This window comes from Choristoneura fumiferana, chromosome 8 (genome assembly GCF_025370935.1).
Source record: "Choristoneura fumiferana chromosome 8, NRCan_CFum_1, whole genome shotgun sequence".
Lineage (NCBI taxonomy): Eukaryota > Metazoa > Arthropoda > Insecta > Lepidoptera > Tortricidae > Choristoneura > Choristoneura fumiferana.
In genome coordinates this window covers 12,586,828-12,611,740 of record NC_133479.1, presented here as the reverse complement: position 1 = coordinate 12,611,740, position 24,913 = coordinate 12,586,828, and the positions used below count along the sequence as shown (strand labels likewise).

General features: G+C 38.7%; 1 protein-coding gene across 1 annotated transcript; it reads left to right on the top strand.

Moving 5' to 3' along the window:
* The first annotated feature begins 476 nt into the window (after positions 1-476).
* LOC141430536 (E3 ubiquitin-protein ligase MARCHF6) lies at positions 477-23,857 on the top strand. Its single transcript, XM_074091283.1, has 11 exons — positions 477-581; positions 670-1,761; positions 3,724-3,975; positions 5,003-5,203; positions 5,849-6,037; positions 6,424-6,552; positions 7,346-7,436; positions 7,974-8,155; positions 15,893-16,077; positions 16,433-16,622; positions 17,189-23,857. Exons 2-11 carry the CDS (start codon positions 706-708, stop codon positions 17,303-17,305), a joined length of 2,592 nt encoding a protein of 863 aa, XP_073947384.1. The 5' UTR covers positions 477-581; positions 670-705; the 3' UTR covers positions 17,306-23,857.
* The last annotated feature ends 1,056 nt before the right edge of the window (positions 23,858-24,913 follow it).

Below are 24,913 nucleotides of genomic sequence, written 5' to 3'. Positions count from 1 at the left end.
GTTCGTCCATTAATAATGACGTTTTTTAATTTTTAGAGTTCCGTACCCAGAGAGTGCCAACGGAATCCTATTACTGAGACTCCACTGTCGGTCTGTCTGTCCGTCTGTCGCAGGGCTCCATCTCTTGAGCCGTAATCGTTAGACACTTGACATTTTGCCGTTTTTGCTCGATATTAATACCAACAACATGTATCCGCTTGAAATATTCACAGAATATCTAGTTGAATATTCAATTAAAAAAAATTAAAACAAAAAAATATTTAAGGGGGGCTCCCATAGAAAAAAACGTGTTTTTTTTGCCGTTTTTTGCTAATAACTAATGTTGTATAGATAATGGTACGGAACCCTTCGTCCGCGAGTCAAACTCGCACTTGGCTGGTTTTAATTATTTTTTCATTTTTTCTTGTCACAAGTACATAGCAACTTTTTTTTGTTTTTAGTAGAATTTCTAGAAAACCTTTCCAACTCTGGTAACATTTTATGTGTGTGGTTCAAGTCGTTCTAACAAACAAAGACGAATTCGCCAATTTTTTACAAAAAAATCTGCTGTATTTGTTGCTATTTTTAATTGTAACATATAGGTGGGTAACAGTTGAATTTATAAAAACAGTTTTTATTTAGTGATCCACGTAGGACGTGATTTTATTGGTGTCATGTCAACTTTCGCAGATCGTCGAACCGAGTAATCAAACTGGATTGAACATAATGATGGACTCGGACGCGTCCGGCGCGGACTTCTGCCGGTTCTGTCGCTCCGAGGCGACTTCAGACCGCCCACTGTTCCACCCGTGCATCTGCACGGGCTCTATAAAATGGATACATCAGGAATGTCTTGTGCAATGGATGCGGTACTCTCGAAACGAGATATGCGAACTCTGTGGCCACCGCTTTTCTTTCATGCCGATTTACTCGCCAGACATGCCGGGCCGGCTTCCGATTCGTGACGTCGTTGGTGGGCTCGTGACGTCAGTTGCATCGGCCGTTAAGGACTGGCTCCATTACACACTGGTGGCATTGGCTTGGCTGGGCATAGTACCACTCACCGCCTGTAGAACCTATCGCAGCTTATTCCTTGGTTCCCTAGACCCTGTAATCTCGCTGCCATTTGACATTGTCTCAGCTGAGAACCTGGCAAAAGATGTCTTTTCCGGTTGTTTTGTTGTGACATGTACCTTATTCTCATTTATTGGTTTAGTATGGCTCCGAGAGCAAATAATGCATGGTGGGGGGCCGGACTGGATGGAACGGGAAAATATACCGCCCCCTCCACCTGAAGAAGCACCATTGCCAGATAATAACAATGACAGAGTCAATGATGGGGCGGTTGATGAGGGAGGGGCGAGAGAAGAAGTGCCAGAAGCTGCAGAAGGTGATTTAATGGTTGGTGATGAAGCTAACTGGAATCCAATGGAATGGGACCGTGCTGCAGCAGAAGAATTAACCTGGGCCCGTCTACTGGGCTTAGACGGGTCTATGGTATTTCTAGAGCATGTGTTCTGGGTTGTATCCCTGAATACACTTTTTATTGTGGTGTTTGCATTCTGCCCGTACCATATTGGAAGGCTGGGGGCGGCTATGGCTGGGCTGAACACGGATGGACCCTTCTCGGGGCCCCTAACAGCGCTGTCAGGCTATGTGCTGGTTGGAGCCATCCTGGCTGTGTTACATGGAATTGCTTCACTTCTTCGTCTTCGCAGTGCTAAGAAGGCATTGGGATTCTGCTATGTTGTGGTTAAAGTGGCACTGCTGTCTGTTGTGGAAGTAAGTTATTTTATTTTGATTGTTAATAGTTACCTATCTACAATATTATACACATAAAATGGCTGGCCGATCAATGCTTTGGCGAGCAAATACAAATACCTGGCTGCACCATCTGGTGGCTTGTGTGCCTGGGTTTGGCCAGCCTTGCTCTATTGGATTATAATATAATAGAACAGTAAGTTCCAAGGATATTTAATAACAGCTCTGAAATAGCTGAAAAAGAATTTTATGTATGAATGATGTAAAAAACTTTATTAACTGTTGAATTTATTTCGTCATTTATTGAATGAGTGTTAAAGGTGATCTATCAGTATGGCATTGTGTCTTAATTGATGCTAGTTGGTACATTGTTATTTATTATACAACATAATTATAATACTTCAAGTATCATTAACACTAATCTAATCTGATGCTTGATAGGTTCTTCAGAGTTGTTATTAATGATTCAATAGCACTCAATATACTCTGAAGTACTTCAGAAATCTAATCTAATGTTTCAATTACAAATGCCATTAAATAAAGACTGAGAAGCTAAGAAATATGTGACCATGACTATTTGTCACAGGCATTTGAAAGAAAAAAAGAAAATATAATTTATTTATAACAACACAAAACACAACAATGTTATTACAAATAGACAACACAAAGGGTAAAGGGAGTGTGCTATTGTGGTAGCAAATTGGATACATCCTCAGCATAGTATTGAAGTGTTTACAACTCCCCAGTACTTATTTTTCCACTCAGACCTTTACAGAGATATTCCACACATTAAATAAGACGTAAGATTTGATTTGATTCACCATAAAGGTACTATTAAGTATTATGAAAAGAATGATGGTTGTTGCCTCTCATACTAATCTTAAAAAACATTATGATTGGCAACTTAAATTATTAATTTAATTCCAATTAAGGTACGATTAAGGGACAATGATTTTAGTAATAAATGCATTGTGGCGGATCGTGTTTGTTTCCTTACAGGTGAAGTATTCGGATATTATTGAGCAGCTTGACCAATATAATAATAATAACATGTCAGATAGTTTCATATTGAAATTGCTACCTCATCAATTAGGGCCGAAGTACCGGTAGTGGCCACTGTACTATTTATGGTTATTTATTGTTTGAATATATGTTTGAAATAAATTTATAGTAATAAATCATTATAAACTTTATTCCTTTCAGTATAAACTTTTGAAAACTCACTAACATATATAACTGCAAATGTCAATTGGCCAAAAACGGGCTTAAGTTGGCCCAAACTGGTACTTCTGCCCTAACATTAGTAAACAACTTTGTTAGCATGCTATTGGTTTAATTAGCTGAATTTTGAACTAGTTTTATGGAGGAGCAAGCTTATTATCATTATTACTAGAGGAGAAATAACATTCTCTATCGAATTTGAACTTACATTAAGAAAGACCTTAAATACTTTTGCTCATAATTGTCCCAATGAACTGGCATAAACCACTGTTGATTGTTGTGTTCTTTTTATAAGTTTAATTAATAAAAATGACTTATTACTTTGTTATCACGTTAAGTTCCTTTGTACTTAATTTGTAGTTTGTCTTGTTTTATTATAGTACCAAATAGCGACATTATTTTTAGGCACAAAAGGTCAATATAATAAATAATAATAGATATTTACACTCCTCCTGATTATTAAAATAAGGTTAATGTTATGTATACATAATAATATATGGAATAATTTATATAAAATGCTAATATGCTAATTGTATGTTGATGATCCATCATTATAACAGCCATAGGACATCCACTGTTGGACATAGGCCTCCACCATATACGTCCAATTACTTCAGTTATAAGCTGCCTCCATCTTACGTAAACCCGCGGCTTTAACCAGCGGCTTTGGTTGGTTGGTAACTTAGAAAGTGTCTTTTGGTAACCAGTTTCAGGCTCTGCCATCTAACTCTAACCTACATATGTTTCACCTTTTTTTTACAGATCGGCGTTATCCCCCTCGTTTGTGGATGGTGGCTGGACCTCTGTTCCCTATCGATGTTCGACGCAACCCTCAAGGACCGAGAGTCGAGTTTGCAAGCCGCTCCCTGGACCCTCATGTTCATACATTGGCTTGTTGGCATGGTCTATGTCTATTACTTTGCCTCCTTCATACTGCTGCTCAGGGAAGTGCTAAGGCCTGGTGTGCTATGGTTTTTGAAGAACTTAAATGATCCGGATTTCAGTCCTGTGCAGGTTAGTATGTTAGCGATTCTATGGTGTGTGTTCTTAATCCGCATTGGGCCCGTGTGGAAGGTAGCTTCAGCTTAGAGTCTAAGCCCTCTCAATTTGAGAAGCACTCTGTGCCTGGCTATGAGACAAATGTAGGCTAGAGATGATGAAGATAGTACATAATTTTCTATACTTCATCATCATCATGTCAGCCAAAAGACGTCCACTGCTGGACGTAGGCTCTCCACTCAGACCGGTCTTGTGCTTTCCGCATCCACCGCGATCCTGCGATCTTAACCAGGTCGTCGCTCCATCTTGTTGGAGGCGTACCGACAGCTCGTCTCCCGACGACGTCGTTTCTTCTATACTTAAATTATTATTATTGTTGGTACGGATTTCTGATCATAGGCCCATGAGGATCGGTGGTAGATTTTTGATATTCATACATAAGTGCTTGTTATGTTATAGCTTAAATTGAATAAAGATATTTTGACTTTGACTGTGACTTTGAGGCCTTATTGTCTAACTCGCTCATAATCACAATTTGTTTTCATCACTTCTTTCTGTCACATTATATAGAAAGAGATAGTGAAAATGGTCGTGAGGCGCCCGCACGTCAGTCAATACGGTCTCTGCAGGGCTACTACGAAACTCGAAACTCGAAGTTCGTGTCGTGCGGTCCCTCTGACACTTATACTATTTAATACGAGAGCGAGAGGGACGGTACGCGATATAATCTGTTTAAATTTGTTTTATTTAAATAAGTAATTATCAGGAAAACCTCAGAAGATATTATTATAGTTCGTATTTAAAATTTTCAAAAAGTTGGTATCCAAGGGTTATCTCAAAGATATTGCTTTTTAGCGATAAGAACGCCTGTTGCTAACCTCTACTTTAAAAAAAAATCTTCTTGTGTTCTTCTTATGTATCGATATAATATGAATATTGGAAGTCGATAAATGAGAAGTCCCTATGACAGCTGACTCTGGTGATGAGTGTGTTCTTAAAGTTTGCAGGCAGAAGAGCTTTTATTTATGTATATTTTTGCCAGGAAATGATCCATCTGTCAGTATGGAACCACATCCACCGCCTCGTGGCGTCGGCCATGATATTCGGCACGGCGGTGCTCTTCATGCTTTGGCTCCCGATCCGGGTGATAAAGTACGTGCTGCCCGGCTTTCTGCCGTACGCCGTCGCCGTGCACACTGAAGCGCCAGTCAACGAGTTGAGCTTGGAATTGTTGCTTTTGCAGGTGAGTTATGTTCACAGAATTGATATTAAGAAAAGGGCTGGCAGCTAACTTTCTCAACGAATAAGCGTCACTATTCAACGAGGGAACGAAGCCAGCGTTTAGGGCACCTTCACCATGCCCCGGGGCAATTTTTCGACGATGGGTTTTTGACTTGATCTGCCAGTCTCATATTTCGGACACACAGTGCGTAGAGGCGATGAAAGTTTAAAAAACTGAATGTAGTTGAGAACACAGAAGGCAGAAGATCGCGCCGTCATTCACCAACGAGATGAATCCATCTCGTCAACTACAGTTTTTTCAACTTTCATCGCCCCTACGCACTGTGTGTCCGAAATATGAAAGAATGCGTTGCTGACATATGGTTTTTTTTTCATTTGTTTGATGTTCAATTTCTGGTTAACCTCTTCACCGCCACACTGCGAATGAAGTGACGGGCTCTGTACGCCACAGAAAAACAAGCGACAAATCAATTTGATTTTTAATTCCATTGCAGAATGATCAATTTCGAGTTGAATGTTGGTCATGTATAAATGATCGTGGTGTGCGAGGCATTCTATTGGCTGTCATGACTGTGGCGGTGTTCTTCCTGGCAATGATAGTTCCCCGCAAGCGCTGTTTTTTTAACTGTCCTCCTCACTTTGTCAGGTGATCCTCCCAGCGTTACTGGAGCAGTCCCACACGCGCACATGGCTCAAGTGCGGCGTGCGCGCGTGGTGCTCGCTGGCGGCGGGCGCGCTGGGGCTGCGCTCGTACCTGCTGGGGGAGGCGCGCACCCCGGAGCCCCAGGCGCCGCAAGCGCCGCACCCCCCGCACCAGCTGGGCGCCGCACACCAGGTAACTTGTTTTTTTTTTAGATTTCAGGAATCACTGCGAAATTTTGAATTGGGGTTCAAAACATTGCGAATTGGAAACGTCTAAAAAATACTTATATCCCGCGAGAATTTCGCATTTTCTCGGAGAAAACCCTATGTCAATCAGTGCTGGGGAAGCATTCTATTGGAGAAAGAATTTTTAAAACCGGCTCAGTAGTTTCAGAGATTACCCACTACGAAAATACGCTTGTTACTCGCAAGTGTGATAAGGGCCTTAGGAAGTTAGGAGTTTTAAAAATTTTGATTTATTTTTAATCGGTATTTTTAAATTAGTTATTTAGACTTTCGGAATTTTGTTTTTCTTGTTTATCTAGTGTACCCCATCTTATGTCGTGTTCTGTGTTCCAGGCTCTGATGCGACGCGACGGCCCAGCGGGCTTCGAACCCTACGTCCGAGTGGCGTGGTTCCCGGTGCGACTGGCTGCTTTGCTGGTGCTAGTCTCGATGTCGCTAGTGCTCGCTAGCGCTCTTACACTGGTAATAACACTTAAGCCAGTTTAGCTCTTACTGAGGCCTTATTGTGTAAGGGTCTTCCCAAACCTATCGACGCAGAATCTCTCTCTTTATGTCCACGCAATAAGCGCGAAAAGGACGTCGATCGGCTCGGCCGACGCGAAACGACGTTTACCGACGGGAAGACGTGTTTTTCGCTCTTATAGCGTGGAAATTATAAGCGTTTTTTTGGTCGCTTTAAGCCGATTCTGCCTCGATAAATTTGGAGAGACCCTAACATCCTGAGATGCACCATAAAACAAAAATTGACATCGAAATTTAAATCTAAAAAGTTAAATATATTTATTTATAAATTTGAATGATACAGATAAAATTACACTTTATTCCTTTTTCGAAAGATCTAAATTCGCGCGGGATCTCAGGAGGCTAACACACTTGCAATCGAACTTGTTTTCATCACTTTCTGTCATACGGTATTAGACGAGGGTAGAAAGAGATAAGGCATGCGATCGTGAACATCAGCGTGTTAGATAATATGGCTTCTTTCCGGGCGTCTGCCATTCGAAAATATTTTTCATTTTTTAAAACAAGCGTGGTGGATTATTTTAATTAATTCCAGCTTAATAGGAACGTGAGTCGCGTCTTCAGATATTTGCTACAGATGGCAATGGCATAGTTGCAATAGATGACAGCTGGTTGGTCGGATCCCCGGTAGTAATAAAAACATAAAATAAATAAAAATGTCATCTTTGTTTACTCTCTAAAACGGAATGCTTGCATTTTTGGTGATTCTACATTGAATTGTGGCATTTTCTAGGTGATACCTGTCGCATTTGGGAGGAAGGTCATGGCGTTATGGCTGCCAAAGGCGTCGGAGGGCGTACACGAATTATACACAGCTGCTTGCGGTAAGTTTTGTACTTTGTAGCTTATGTTGAGCGCTTTCTATGTCCAATGTGTACCAGCTCTTAGAGCTTCATTAGATGACGCGATTTTCGCGCGAATGTAATACTTGTGCGTTGCGAATCGCGCAATAGTGAGATACTAGAGGCTCATACATTCCGTCCACAAGTACCCGATCGTTTTGCCGCTCGCGCGTGATTCGGATTGCGGGTACTTCGAGAAACACTATTATTGCTTCCAGTCCAGTACCTGTGCGATAGTTGCCGTGAGTGGACATACAATAGGATCACGCACAAACCCATCTATCACCACCACCACACTACACTGACACGTTTCGAACTCAACCAGAGCTCATCTTCAGAGTGACACAACCGTACACCATGCTACCAGTTGTTAGACTAACGAACCACAACCACCGTTTTAACTTGTCACTGTAACTCCCCAATCCCTCTTTCTTTAGTAGCAAGTGGACGTATTGAAAAAGGACTCGTGCGTAATTCATGCCATCTGGACGCAGGTGTTATGTTGATGATTTGTTTCAGGCATGTACGTGTGTTGGGCGCTGGGTCGCGGCGGCACGCTGGCGGCGGGCTGGGCGCGCGGCGGGCGGCGGGCGCTGCTGGCGCGTGCGGCGCTGTGGGCGCGCGTGGCGCTGCGGGCCGGGCTGGCCGCGCTGGCGCTGCTGGGGCTGGTGCCGCTGTTGTTCGGGCTGCTGCTGGAGTTGGTGAGTGCTGGCGCGCGCTCTGTTAACTCTGGGACTAGTACGCAGGTGGCGTTATGGCGATTGTTAAACAAGTTCATATGGAGATAGCCATTGGCGTGCGTTGTGTCGATTCCTGGGTAGACAGTTGGTACTTTGCGCTGCAGCAGAGCGTCACTAGCACTAGCGCAGTCCCCTGCGCTACTCAATGCACGTCATAGGAGACAGCAGTTTGTATTAGCAAACGCAGCTTAAGAGGATTGTGTAGTGCCGATACGCGACGCGAGTTGGTATTCTTAAAATTTATATCTGTTTCACGGCGCGCTGCCTCACTCCTGGCGTCAACAACACAAACACAACATGCGCAAACTCTCACGCACACTGCGACAGCAGCAGCGGGGGACGCGCGGGCGAGGGGGGGGGGGGGCGCGATAGCTGCGCGCGGCGCACACTGACTGACCGACCGGCAGCCGCGACGCGAGCCAGCTTCCGCGACAAGTTACTACAGTTATTTTGAAATTGCATGGTGTAGACATTTTTCTTTTACGAGTATTAACCTATACCTTATAGACGTGAGCTGTTATTTTTTATGTAAGTAAGTATTTACCTATCTACCTACCTATCGACACTACTTTGAAAAAATCTTGTACTTATCAAAAATCAATATGTCAACAAAATTTAACCTTAAATGTTCACAAGGACCACTGAAAAAAACGATATATTTTTAGGTACGAGTTTTTTTTTAATTAGTGACGCTATCTATATTTACCTACCTAATGCTACTGTTATATTCAACTAAAATAATTTTATTCTTACTTTTTAGAATGGAAGAGAAATATTATAGACGAGGAAAAAAAACCAAACTGCGTTTATCAACAAAACGAAAAAAGTCCAATTTGATTCGTAAATCTAAAGAATGGGTACCCTCTAAAATCAACAGGTAAGTAAGTACCTCGGTATAACTACCCACTGTAGGTATTACTTTGATTATTAGACCGAAATTTATTCCACAAAGGATGTATGAAAGCATGAAATTTCCAAGTAGGTAAGTAGGTAAGTACTACTAAGCTAGTAGGTAATATAAGTCCGTTATATATAACCGTTCACCATGCTACCACCATGCATGGACACGGGCATGGTGATGGTAGGGGTATTTAGGGGTGGAGGGAGGCCGAGTGGACCGGCGAATAAATGAAAGTTGAAACTTAATTTATTTTTTATTGTATAGGGGGCAAACGAGCAAACGAATCGCCTGATGGTGAACGATTACCGTCGTCCATAGACAACACAGCAACTCCAGAAGAGTCACAAATGCGTACTACTAAATATATTACTACAAACTTATTATTACTTTATTACACTCTTTCTCGTACTGCCATATTTCTAGGAACTCTAGGGTCAATCAGTTCTGGTAATAAGCACTGAAAATAAAATGAGTGAAGTTTTGGCTGCAATTTTTCTATCCAAAACTGCATATCGCATTAATTTTTTCATACGTCAAACCATGTGGCGTCCACACTACGAAATAACAAAATTGTCTGCCAGGGATTTGTAATTGGCCCTGGACTTGAAAATAGTAATCATGGTTTCTTTTTAACATCATCTGTCCTTCTCGTATCAAACAAAATTTAATATTTTTTTTAGTTATGGCCTCCAGAGGTGGCATATTAGAAGCAGAAAAAGGACATTTGACTTCAATCAGAGAGTCATCTCCGATAAGTCCATCGGGACTCGCCCCTAAATAGTAATCATCGGTATCAATAAACAGTCCACACTCTGAAACTTTTAGATTAGTACTTATGGAAAATTCTCGTATGGCCTCTGATTCATGTTGGTTTCCATATTCGGTTGCCGTATTCCCTTTGAAATGAGTATATAGTAAATTTTTTATTGTTGACAAACATGAAGTATTTGGACGCATTTTGCAAATTTTTCCGAATTTGGATGCAGTTAGCCTTTTTCTCCGTTCACTGCGCCACAAATCGTTGTCTTTTTGACCTCTGGTAGCCAGTTCTAATTCTTTTATTTCGTCCTCGTTTTTCCGCAAAGAAGCCAAAAACTCTTCTTTCTTTTTCTCAAAAAGGGAGTCAGGGACATCTTCTTCCAGCTCCAAGACACCATAGTGTTCATCTGGGTCGCATCTTTTCTTTTTTTTTTAATTTGACGATCTCGAAAAATCCAACTTCCTTTTATTACAATATTTCAATATTCTTTGTCTTTTTTCTGTAAGTTTTTTTGGTAAACTGCCCTGGACTGTGATTGGAAACTTTTTTTTGCAGCAGGTTATGGGTTGCTGCTTTGCTGATGCTGATCCAAGATGTGACAGCACCAAAACATCGTGTTTGATACGACCCCCGAGATGTGTAGTTGACTCGCTTTCCTCCTATACATTTTGCAATTATTGAATGAAATTGCTCAGCTGAGTTATTTGTGACGTCTAGTAAAAGACTGCTTGCGCTGTTAACCAATGAGGATAAATGTTTTTGAATATCCACCCATATTCCATTTTCAACTAGTTCTGGAACTAAGTTAGACTCAGCGGGACGTTTACAAAAATAATCTGCACAATCATCGTGTTTGCCAAATACATGATCTGTGTTCTTCCAATTTTTTTTGGCGCCAACTATCGCTTTTCGGAGATGCAGAACATTGTTCTCAATTTTTTTTCTTTTAGGCAGTGGTACATAACCTTTTGGTCGTTAGTTTTATTGCCGTACTGTTTCAACTTGGAACAAAAATTTCTTAACAGTTGATTTTTACATTCCACTTTTTTCACGAGAAGATTGTGACCGTATGGCATAGTAATCAATAGTTTATTAATAGTACCCGACTCACCATTCCCAATCAGCATATGGTATTTAACGCCATGCATTCCAATGCTGCTTTGGAAACCTTCCACGATCATGTCTTCTTTCATCGATGTAGCGCTGTTCGACCAGTTTTTAAAGCATTTGTGGTCGGGTTTGGGCAACTTTTGCTTCTGGGCTCTGGCGCAAATGTAGCAATATCTATTTCTCATCCCCAAAAATTAGACTTTTTTTAGTTCAATAACCAATAATATACGCACATCCAGATAGAGAACTATAACTGGTCTTAAAATATCTTTTCGGCCAAGATCCATCTGCAACAACTTTTACCGAAGGATAGCCCTCTTAGTCTATATAACCGTTTAATATGGCTAATCTCTTTTCCTCCTCACCAGCTACAAGCATTTCGTCCAAAGCACAACTATCAAAAGTAGCCTGCATGTCCTTTTCTATTTTATAGAAAGTCTGATTAGCCATACATGGAATATTTGTAGCGGCGCAGATTTCTTCAAGTTGCGAATAACCAGTTCCAGTACAAATAACCCCCTCCACTAAAGTCTTGTTTATATCAACTTTTCCAGTTGCACTTTCGGACGTGACGATTTCATCTTTATTGCAGAGAGTACACTTGAAATGAAACTTAACTTATGTTTCCTAATCTTGATACTTTGCAAATTTTTTATTGAAATACATTGCAATCAAAAGGTTTTTGACTTATATTTGCAACGGAATCAAATAAATTTTATTTCTACCATTCTTCACTCGCACTCATATGTTAAGAACACACTAGCTTTTACCCGCTATTTCGTCGCCGTTAATAAACCGTAGAATATGATAAAACTAATATCATTCTTTTTTTGTTTTAGTGACTCTGAGATGGACAAGGAAATTGAATGTGACAAAGAAAATCGAAAAGAATACAATGTGTCATGTAATACTACACCATCTTCGACTGTCGAGCTAACTATTGAATCCGAGTTAGACGAGAATGAACCAACAATATCAAATGAGTTGTGCGGGCGAAGAATTGTAGAAATAAAACATTTATTTGATTGCATTGCAAATATAAGACACAAACCTTTTGATTGCAATTTCTCTCATTTAAAATTTTGCAAAGAATCAAGATTAGGAAACATAAGCAAGTTTCATTTCAAGTGTACTCTCTGCAATAAGGATGAAATCATCACATCCGAAAATGCAACTGGAAAAGTTGATATAAACAAGACTTTAGTGGAGGGGATTATTTGTACTGGAAATGGATATTCGCAACTCGAAGAAATCTGCGCCGCTACAAATATTCCATGTATGGCTAATCAGACTTTCTATAAAATAGAAAAGCACATGCAGGGTACTTTTGAAAGTTGTGCTTTGGACGAAATGCTTGTAGCTGGTGAGGAGGAAAAGAGATTAGCCATATTAAATGGTGATATAGACCAAGAGGGCTATCCCTTGGTAAAAGTCGTTGCGGATGGATCTTGGCCGAAAAGATCTTTTAAGACCGGTTATAGTTCTCTATCAGGATGTGCATGTATTATTGGTTATAGAACTAAAAAAGTCTTATTTTTGGGGATAAGAAATAGATATTGCTGCATTTGCGCTAGGGCCGAGAAGCAAGAGTTGCCCAAACCCGACCACAAATGCTTTAAAAACTGGTCGAACAGCGCTACATCGATGGAAGAAGACATAATCGTGGAAGGTTTCCAAAGCAGCATTGGAATGCATGGCGTTAAATACCATATGCTGATTGGGGATGGCGATTCTGGTATCATAAATAAACTATTGATTACTATGCCATACGGTCATAATCTTCTCGTAAAAAAAGTGGAATGTAAAAATCACCTTTTGAGAAATTTTTGCTCAAAATTGAAGCAGTTGGGCAAAAAAACTAACAACCACAAAGGTTACGTACCAGTGCCCATAAGGAAAAAAGTTGAGAACAATGTTATGCGTCTCCGAAAAGCAGTAGTTGGTGCCATAAAACATTGGAAGAACAAAGATATTACTGATGCGGAAAAAATTAAAAACATTAAAAAGGATATAAAAAACAGTGCCAATCATGTATTTGGCAAACACGATGATTGTGCAGATTATTTTTGTAACCGTCCCGCTGAGTCTAACTTAGTTCCAGAACTAGTTGAAAATGGAATATGGGTGGATATTCAAAAACATTTATCCTTATTGGTTAACAACGCAAGCAGTCTTTTACTAGACGTCACAAATAACTCAGCTGAGCAATTTCATTCAATAATTGCAAAATTTATAGGAGGAAAGCGAGTCAACTACACATCTCGGGGGTCGTATCAAACACGATGTTTTGGTGCTGTCACATCTTGGAACAGCAAAGCAGCAACCCATAACCTGCTGCAGAAAAAAGTTTCCAACCACAGTCCAGGGCAGTTTACCAAAAAATTTACAGAAAAAAGACAAAGAATATTGAAATATTGTAATAAAAGGAAGTTGGATTTTTCGAGATCGTCAAATTCAAAAAAAAAGAAAAGATGCGACCCAGATGAACACTATGGTGTCTTGGAGCTGGAAGAAGATGTCCCTGACTCCCTTTTTGAGAAAAAGAAAGAAGAGTTTTTGGATTCTTTGCGGAAAAACGAGGACGAAATAAAAGAATTAGAACTGGCCACCAGAGGTCAAAAAGACAACGATTTGTGGCGCAGTGAACGGAGAAAAAGGCTAACTGCATCCAAATTCGGAAAAATTTGCAAAATGCGCCCAAATACTTCATGTTTGTCAACAATAAAAAATTTACTATATACTCATTTCAAAGGGAATACGGCAACCGAATATGGAAACCAACATGAATCAGAGGCCATACGAGAATTTTCCATAAGTACTAATCTAAAAGTTTCAGAGTGTGGACTGTTTATTGATACCGATGATTACTATTTAGGGGCGAGTCCCGATGGACTTATCGGAGATGACTCTCTGATTGAAGTCAAATGTCCTTTTTCTGCTTCTAATATGCCACCTCTGGAGGCCATAACTAAAAAAAATATTAAATTTTGTTTGATACGAGAAGGACAGATGATGTTAAAAAGAAACCATGATTACTATTTTCAAGTCCAGGGCCAATTACACATCACTGGCAGACAATTTTGTTATTTCGTAGTGTGGACGCCACATGGTTTGACGTATGAAAAAATTGAACGCGATGACCAGTTTTGGATAGAAAAATTGCAGCCAAAACTTCACTCATTTTATTTTCAGAACTGATTGACCCTAGAGTTCCTAGAAATATGGCAGTACGAGAAAGAGTGCAATAAAGTAATAATAAGTATGTAGTAATAAATAAAACAACCATTTCTTTAAGTTTTAACTATTATTTATTCGCCTACCTACTAGAGTGGAAACTCGAAATCGCAACACCACATACCTTTCTTTTAAGTCACAAGAGGCTAACGGCCAAGTACATTCCGTGAGCTCTTAAAAAAACCTTCGTATTTTAGAAGCATGCTTCGGGTATAGACGATAACACGCGATCGTGATATGCGTTTCTGTTCTGTTATCAACTTGCAAAACTTTTCTAAGTTACCGTAAAAAGTTATTATCTTTTTCAAATTTTAATACAATATGACTTTTTGACATTATACAAATAAAACAAAATCAGCATTTTCGAATTCTTCCATCGTCAATTTAAATTGAGAACACCCCGCCTCAACACACTACTTTTATTTGGAAGTATATAGAGCTGTTGTTATACTGTATCTACTTCTCTTGGGCACGTCAAATGAATTTTTTGGTTTTCTTTCGTTTTATATTTTAAGTGTGTAGCAAAATAGTCGCTTATTGGCTTGGGTCCTCGGCTTATTAGAAGGCAAAGGATAAACGCCGTACCGTATAGCTCGTAGATCTTCTCTCTCTTAAATCCCACGCGCGTAACTTATACGAAACTCAACTACGATTCCAGTTTTATCGACCGTGCCAGTTGTAAGTAGGTATTATAATTTTGGCTCAAACAAAATAAAGGCTAGTCAATTTCGCTACCAAAGGTACTCGACCAAAATACAAGAGATATAAAACACTGAAGACTCTAAAATAAAACAATAAAATAATCAATAAACTTATTCAGAGGCACTTTTCACGATAGATTTTAATTTTCTGATAAACCTGTCGGTATCGATCGATATATCGATATTACTTTCTCCACCCTAGGCTATAATAATATCGATATCACCTCTGACATCACTACAATACCCCTGCCCCCGACCCGCATCGTGCGATAGAGAGAGTTGCCAGTCCTGGAGGCGATTGCCTACTATTTCCTTCTGAAACATTGTTTCGGGCGATAACGTTTCCCCCCCCTTAAACTTTCACGAAATGAGGACGATTTTGATGTCATTGGAATCAGTACATCTTATCTAGGGCTGTACGTTTTTCTTTTTTATTATTTCAGTTTGGTTAAAATTAAAAAAATTAAAACGTCCGAGGTAATTTTCTAGCCAAAAATATAGATATTTAGATGCTTTTATTTTTTGTTTTAAACAATATTTCTTTAAAATGAAAACGTACGGCCTTAGTTTTTTATTATATCTACAACATATACAAAAATTATTAAAATTGGACTACATTTAAGGGGAAAAACGTTATCGCTTTTGTATGAAAATTAGTAAGCTAACACAACCAGCTTAGGACATCCACCAACGATAGACGAAAACAAAACGGCGAATACAGGCTGCTTCTAACCGAAGCCACTGGAAGTCTATAGGGGAGGCCTATGAACAACAGTAGACGTCCTACGGTTGATATGATGATGGAGACAGCATTCTTTCCAGGAAACATTACAGCGGCTAGTACTTTAAGGATCGGTTCGAAAACACTCGATCACATCGACATGTACCAATCAAATAAAAAGAAGGCTATTGTCAGAAAGGAATGTTGATTGATTCGATTCTGTCAAGCAAGATACAACGAAGAAGTATTCTTATCTGCCCTTGGTTTTCAGGTCCTGGTGATTCCTCTCCGAGTACCACTGGAGCAGTCTCCGGTGCTCTTCGTGTGGCAGGACTGGGCGCTGGGCGTCCTTTACACTAAGATAGTGTGTGCGCTGACCATGATGGGCCCGGACTGGGCCATGCGTCGCGCCATCGAGAAGGCGTATAGAGATGGCATCAGGGAGATGGATCTCAAGTAAGTACCTAACAACAATTTTTGCCTATTTAACAAGTAAATTTCCAATGTCCCGTTTTTGTACTCACTATGTCAGATGGATCTTGGTTGTCTCACCATTTGATTACCCCTTTTTCTCCAGGTTTGGAACTGGTGACGTAATTTTTTATTGGATTGAGAGCTTTTAGGTCCTTGCTTTTGGGTCATTCTACTTGACCCTTTTCATTACTGACGTAGATATTTGACTCAAGGATTTACGTGCTTGATATCAAATCGTCAAGATAATCGTCTTCAAAGCTTGTTTAATAAAGTGGCGCCCAAAATGGGGCTAATACAGATCTGTGCCTGATTGATCTAATGAATGTATTTGTCCCAGGTTTATCCTGACTGAGGTGGCGGCGCCGATCGTGTGCTGGCTGGGGCTGGCGCTGGCGGTGCCGTACGCGGTGGCGCACAGCGTGGCGCCGCTGCTGAGCATGTCGCCGGCTCAGCGCAACCTGCTGGCGCGCCGCGTGTACCCCGCGCTGCTGCTGCTGGCGCTGCTGGCCGCGCTGGCCCAGCTGCAGGTAAGGAAGGCCGCCCGTAGTGCCGCACAGCGCGCCGCCACTGCTGAGCATGTTACAACCTCATCCATCATCATCATATCAGCTGTCGGACGCCCACTGATGCATATGGGCCTCCCCTATAGACCTCCAGTTGCTTTGGTTAGAAGCGGCTTGTGTTCATCGTGAACCCACGGTTTTAACCCCTCATCTCGGGTCATCTCCCAATACAAATCAGTGCTCAATTGCATAACAAAGTGCAAGTAAATAGTATAGCGATTTTGTATGGAAGTTCACTATTTGCTTGTATTTTATTATGCATTGAGCCCACGTCACTTACACGTAACCAGGCTGGCTGTTACTGAACCAGTGAGAAAAAATTTTGGCCTCATCAGCACTGTATAAGGTTAAGGAGAGATAGGAGTCATTCACGGGTCAGTTTTATGTAAAAAAATGGATGTCTTGTAACGGATGTCAATGTGACGATAAACTTCGATCTAGAACTCCAATGACGCTTATAGTTGTCGGCAATGGTTGTGGCCCTGTTGGGACAAAATAGTAATTTTGCTAAAGACAACTATTTGTTTCAGGTCCGTCAATTCCGCAAACTGTACGAACACATAAAGAACGACAAATACCTGGTGGGCCAGAGGCTCGTCAACTACGACCATCGACGGCAGAAACAACAGAGCGTTGCTGCCAACTGAGTAGGCAGCGGCAGCGGCACTTTTTGGACCTTAGCACGATTATGACCTAAGCAAGTTGATCGTTCGATCGATTTCCGGTCTGATTAACTTATTTGTTCGGTCAGTTGTTTGGCTTGTCATCTATAATATGCAACCTTGGCGTGCTCTGTAACAGCTAAATGCACAGAACTAATAATAAAAGAATAGAAATGTCACGCGAGCAAGCGAGGCGCCCATGTGGCTAGAAAGCCATTTTACTATCTCAGCTCAGTCTGTAAAGTAGCGTAATTAATTATGTCCATTGATAATTATGTGATAATTATTCCGGTTATTATACAAAAATATAACATGAATAAAGTATTTTTTACATTTTTCGTGTTCGCATATACACAATCGACGTGACGCTAAAAAAACGATGCAGCAAACATTCGTTGCTTAAGTTCAAAAGGGCCACAAATCTAAAAAAAATGTCTATCGCAATAATTGCAATTTAAATGCTATTTAACGTGCAATAATTAAAAAAAATGTATTTAAGCAGCGATATATAGCCCTGCGTAAGGATAAATACTTTAGACTTTTTGCATAATTATTTACACAGGTAAGTTATAAGTTACTATTATTGATAATTGTTGATGATTACCTATCAATTATCGTTGATAATTATCTTCGGTAATTATCAAGATTTTTATTTGGATAATTATCAAGATAATTATTTTGATAATTATCCCGTGCAGCCCAGAACATAGCGCCGCTCGATTTAATGGTTCAAAATGGATTATTGCAGACATCGTGCTATAAGGATAACATTTCACTGATGGGTGAGTACATACCATAATTTAGCAAATTTTTAAAACAAACAAGCGATAGCGTTTCTATTCCTTTTATTAGTTCTGTGGCTAAAATGTTTTGGCAATTTTCTAACTTAAAAAGAGTTGATTGAGTGAATAATTTTCAGTGCTGAAATTTCTATCAGAAATCGAATAGGTATTTTTTTTGGAATATGGTAATTGGTGGTTTGGTTAAGGTACTGGTCGTGTCATTATTTTATAATCTCAGATAATCAGCAACTAAAGGTGGTGCCAGTAAAAAAGTCGTCAGTACCACGCGTGCACACGTTTATATGGTTAGTAATCGATTGGGCGATTGAAATCAAGATTTTTCATGGTACAGCTGAGGACCTATTCTTCATGTACAGTCGCTATCAGATATTTCGGAGCGTTCAAGGTCGCCAAAGATATCGGAGCATGCACTCTATTATTAAGGTATTAGAGTTCATATTTCTATATTTTTGATTACTTTTGCGGCTCCGAAATATCTATGGCGACTGTACAATCGAACAAAGTGATTCATCCAGGGTGGAACTTTTTAATAATCAAGTTCACTATGATTTACTTGACAAAAGTATGGGATGTCAACATGATATTAAAGTCAAAGTCAAAGTCAAAATATCTTTATTCAATTTAGGCTATAAAAAGCACTTATGAATGTCAAAAAAAAAAACTACCAAGTAGCACGAAGGTCTTAAGGCAGATATGATTGGTTCATTACCAATTGGTTATGTTATTGATGAAACGCTGCCATTTCATGATGTTGGGCATATCACGATATAAGCCACATAATAATATTCGGTAGATCGATGAGTATAACGTATTCGTCAAATATCCCTAGCTATTTACCGGACACATCTTAAAGTAGTTAGTCCTTGACCACTGGTCACTTTCACTGTCACTTTAGGTTCAGGAAAATTAGGTACAGTTTTATTGTGACAGCGGCCGGCGAAACCCCAGGACCAAATTAAGCCATTAATTTTCAGTATTATACTTTTCAACTTTACTTATAGGCTTTTGGTGCCCCACTTTATCGATATGCCTAAAAGTGACCAGGAAAATCATACTATGATGAGTTTTAAAGGATATGGCGGGTGCAAGCTCGGCAAATTGTGAAATGAATTATACCCGTAGATAAAGCGAGAACAAAATCTCCTTCAAAGAATGTCCGAACTATTTAATCATCACCTACACAAATTAATTGAAAGAATACGTGACGTTTGAACGTAGTCTTTACTTCATTACATTTAAAACAATATTTCTCTCTGATTATTAGAATTTAATTTAAAAAAAAAAACAATTTTTGGAAAAGGTTTGGTCCGTTTTCGCAAGTGATTTTTGCACTTTTTAAAGACACACGTGGGCATCGTTACGCTTGCACCGACAACAACGTACTGAGAAAAAAGAAGGCCACGTTTCGCAAAGTGGCGCTCATTTGGCTCGGACATATTCGGGCGCGCGACTGTGAATCTAAGGTATATAATTCATCAAATGGTCAAAACGATTGTGATACCAAATGTGTTAGATGATAAAATCTCTGGTTCGACTGTACATAAAGATATAAATAATTTCGACACCATTCACAGTAGAGCTAAGTTTGTTGGGAGTTTATTTTTAAATAATCAATGCCGCATCCCCGCATTGTTTTTAATAAGGATTGCTTTGAAAGTACCGGAGCAATACAAATACTGTAGATTTCTGTAGATTTTAACGCAGCAAAGGAAATGTGACAATGAGACCGCTGAGACGAATTGGAAAAGTTTTTTATGGAAACACCTGTCGATCTCGCAAAATTCATGGCAAAATCGTATAAATATAATTTAGATAAAAAAGATTAGAGAGAAATAGGTGTAACTCCGAATATGAATTTAAAGACAGTTATAAATAAGTCTAGATTTTTGGCCAGGTCGCGGGTATTTTGAATTTATAAAGTTTAGTAACTAACTCAGAATGGGTTCACTTATCTGGATTCTTCACTCAGTGGCTGGACCGACAATTTCTGTACTCTGGGTTTTTGAGCGTGTAGATCCGGATAGTAGTAGAGGAGTAGGGCAACTATAATCCCCGCACTTATTCCCCGACTCGGGGAAACGCCTTGATTTTAATGGGAGTTTTGGTAAATAAAATTAGTTAATTAGGACATTGGCAGCGATTTTCATTTTTGTTTACATGTTTTTGTTAGTTATTTGTTGGTAGGCGCTGCGGGAAAAATCAATCCATCCTTCCATACTAATATTGTTTTGTTTTAATATTATTTATTTGCATGTTTGTCGTCTTTCACGTAGAACCGAAGCGACGGATCGACGTGATTTTTGGTATAAAGATCGTTTATGGGCCAGAGAGTGACAGGCTACTTTCTATCCCGGACAAATGCACAGTTTCCGAGGGAACAGCGCGCGATAACCGAATTCCACGCGGGCGAAGCCGCGGGAAAAAGCTAGTATGGATTATAAAATTGTCATTTACTTGAAACCAACTGGGTCTAGATTAGTGTGCACCATTCGTGCACATTGATTTAATTTAATATACTTTCTGTCGCCATCATATATGATTTTTATTTTTAGTATATATACAGCATCATAAACATATGAACGCGACCATATTATTATAATCAATCGCGAAAGTGCGTGTTCAATTCAGATATATATTTTTGCCCACGTATATAGTCAACGGCGAACACGGCGGTCCTGCCAAATTTCACAACTATGAAGTTTCTGAAAATATCGACAATGTGAATCATTGGAAAAAATGCTATACTTACATACTATACTCGGCGGCTCAAAATTTGGCCCACTCTACATACAAAATTACCTATTACTGCATACATTTGAGGGCCAGATTTTTCGTCGCTAAGTATATTACGTTGCTATTGTAAATGAAGGGTCCACGGAAAGAACGTGTCTAGTACCTAAGTACCTAAGCAACTTTTTGAGTTATAGCGGTTTGAAAGTTAGTCATCATGAACAATTACTATGGTTACCATTTATTTAAAAGATAAAAAAATAGATTTTATATTGTTTTCAGATTATTTAATTCAGTGGTAAGTCTTTGTGAGCTCTACATTTTGAGATTAAAATCTCAATTTTTAAAAAAGGTGACTAGACATATTCTTTCCGTGGACCTTCAAATATTCAAAAACTTCACAGTTGTGTAATGTGCCAGGATTAACTTCATAACGGCCTTTGACTGCAGATTGTTCCAATGTTCATGATGACGCCTGTAACACTGATGGAGGTCAAATAAGTGTATAAAAAGCATCAATTATTACAAGTTCAGTATGAAACAAGTGGGTCATATTGCCCCGCGATATTACGTTAGATTATAATGAATTTATAACTATCGTAAGGTAGAAGTAGTTTGACCCAATGGACTGTAAGTTTGGCCCATATAAAAACCAAATGTATGGTCAAATAAAAAACGTGAGTGGTCAACTAACACCAACCACATGGCTATGTGCTATATTCTTGCAAAATAAAAATTGCTGTACCGGGTTAAACCCAATGGGTAAAGTTACCATACGGTACTTAAATTTATGTATTTTACTCTCGCACGTTTAGCATGAAAATAAATTATTATGAAAACGCCCATGTATTTTGAAACATTATAGGATTGATTTTTAACTCTTAATCAGCACGTTACGTCCTTTCACGTACAAATTTTTAATATTTTAACATCTATTGAACGTAGTGATTGAGCTCGTATCTCAGAAACCAATAGTAAGCTAGCGAAACTTACCGTAATAACAAAGTGAACCTCAATTTCTCATTTCCTGGAGTCCTGACAACTGTCCTATCCTAATTAGACGTTTCAGGGATAACAAACAATTTTCTACTGTACAAACTAATGATAGACTGGTCTTTCATTTATGTTGATAATCTAAATAAAGATATCGTAATTTTTTTTATAAAAAGCTGACAATACATTTACAATTTCCAAAATAATAATAATGATAAGTCCAGGGAATGAAAAATTGCTGTTTAAAAAATATCATAGAAAAGCAGCATTCATTAAAGTAGTAACGATATTCTATATAAATTTTATGTACACGAAAAGACATTAATTAGGTGAGAGGTGGGTTTTAAAATTGGCGATGGTCGATGTTTTATCAAGAAAACCTTGTGGCCTGAGCAGAAACGATAGTAAAAGTTTTTTTGAGGCCATGAGAATGCAATTTAATTCTAACGGAGGTGTATTTAAATAAGTATGTTTATTTTATAAATAATTTCAATACACGTCTTAAATGTTATTTTCCTTAATTGTTTTGCTCCAATGGGGTCTTTTCATCGGAAACTAACTTAAGTTTCAACGTGAAATCAAATTAAGCTACCTAATAATTAAGATATTTTGAAAAAAATAATAAATTTGTTTTAAAACGGTAATGAGAAATGGTTTAGGAGAATACATCTAATACTTTTAACTTCTTACTGTTCTATTTGACGGTTGGTTTGCTATTTTCATTTTACAGAAGTTGACTGACCTGAGAAAGCATTTAGTTTTTGTGCAAAAGTAATAAAGCGTGAAGGAGATCCAAAATGGTATATATTTTGCGTTGTATAGGATCCAAATCGTAATTCCATGTTGCACAGTAATGCGTTAGTTAAATTGTAAATAGGTTTATATTTTTATTTTTAAAATTAGGTAGGTAGGTTCTCATGGTTACCTATCGAAATTTCTGAAGCTGCTTGTCCAATTCGTGGTTTATTCTTTAGGTACGAGTATTCCTTTTTTTCGACTAATATATTCTCCATCACCTACTGATGTACCCTTAATATCATTTGACCTATGCAACGATTTGATTATTTACTACATAGGTATTTACTTATTTTTTAATTGACTGCCGTATTTGACATTTTTGTTTCGCTTTATGTACAACACTTCAGTGAAATTGCGATTTCATTTTAAGACTGCTTATGTAACTATATTGGATGAAAATGTAACAAGTTATTATTTCCACAATTATTCATTTTTAGTTATGATATGACCTTCAGAACTATCAACCCGCTTAGCATTTTTGCAAATATTTAACGTTATTGGGATATAAATGATAAAGCTCCGCTGTGCGGAGCTCCTGTTGCGCGAATTTTGAATTTAATATATAAAAAGCACAATAGTAAATGTTTTTGGACAAAAAAATAATCGATTACGATGGGTAACCATTAACCATTCTGATAATAGCAAAATTACCGTCATTTTTGTAAAGTATTTTTCTAGAATAATTTTCTTTCCAGTTTACGACCTAAGTTGCATTTTTTAAGATGGCAACACTGCACCGATATTGATAATTGCTTGCCAAACTAGTAACTTTTGGAAGACTCGAGGTTTTTGCGTGTTTAGATCTCTCCATGTTGTTGAATCAATTTCTAAGTAACTAAGCTATCTTTGCATTACCTATGTTAATATTACGAGTATATGTTCGGTATGTCTCTAAGGCAGGCCGAAGGATGCTAGAATAAAATATATTTTACATTTATTTGTATTTAATTCACTATTGTTAAGTAGTTTTATATTTTATTTATTGTGTACTTGCTGCTCAATCTTTTATTCATTTTTATTTTTCTCGGTTTCTAGCGTTGGTTTTAGATGATTATTCCTTTCTCGCTACTCATTGATTAATTTTAAATGTAAATTTTAAATGTAATGATCGATGATACAGTTGTTATAGTGAACGGTGATATGGAACCGTTAGACGGCTTTAGATGCAGGAGTAAGCAATTTGTAAACAGATTAAATGAATGATTGAAAACAATACTAGTTTTCTTTTGAACTAGGCAAGCCCTGAGCCCCAACAACCACTTATAATGGACATAATCGGTCCGACTGCAAAATACTTAAACTGAACGGGTCTTTAAGATATTGTGTAAAATTTCATTGGGCATTTATTAAACTGCCACTCTTACATAAAACGACATAAATACCACGGCTGTGCTAAAACGGTTGTGTAAAATAACCTCATCATCCTCATCATTATCGTCGTGCTCGCTGAAAAGGACATCCACTGCTGGATAAAGGCGTCCTCCAAAGAGTTCCACAACGATCGGTACTGCGCTGCTCCATCCAACTGGTTCCAGCTACGAAACCTTTTGCAGAGCGTCGGTCCGCTTGTTGAAAGCTTCAAGCCTCCCCACGTTTGTCTAACAGAAATATAGAAAATGACCGTTTTTAATTAACATTTATGTCAAATGCTAGTTCATCGGGTGTCTAAAATTTTGTGGTCTCGCAATAAATTCTAATGTTTGCGCATACTTCGGATGGTAAATGGGCGTTTTAAAAGAAAAAAGAAAGTCTACCCTTTGGTTTTTTGAAATTTTGGAAAAAATATGATTTTTCGTACTCGGAATCAAGAGCACAATCGATTTCGATCGTTTAAAAAAATGACCCCATTTTTTCATACAAAATTTTACGAGTCAGTTTTGTCACGCCCATACTGAGTGTATGGCTTCATCCCCGTGGAAGAAAGAAAAATGCGACAGTGTCGTATCCCATGGGAACGTGAGCTCTGACATCCCACAGTGTAGGTCTCAATCTTCAATATCACTAGTCGTTCGAGCTCCGTTGTTTATCAGTGAGTCAGCCAGTCACAGTAGGTAAGTACTGTTTTATATAATAAATAACCGCTTAAATCGGTTTTAAATAACCCAATCAACAGTTCATGACTTGCGATATAGACACACCAAATGAACGTCATGGCTATATTTTAATATCAACTCAAATTCAACGCAATTCGGTTATATTATAAATTGAAATTGAAACAACTACCTAACAACTAAATGAGCCACAAAGAGTATAAGTACCTATATAGATG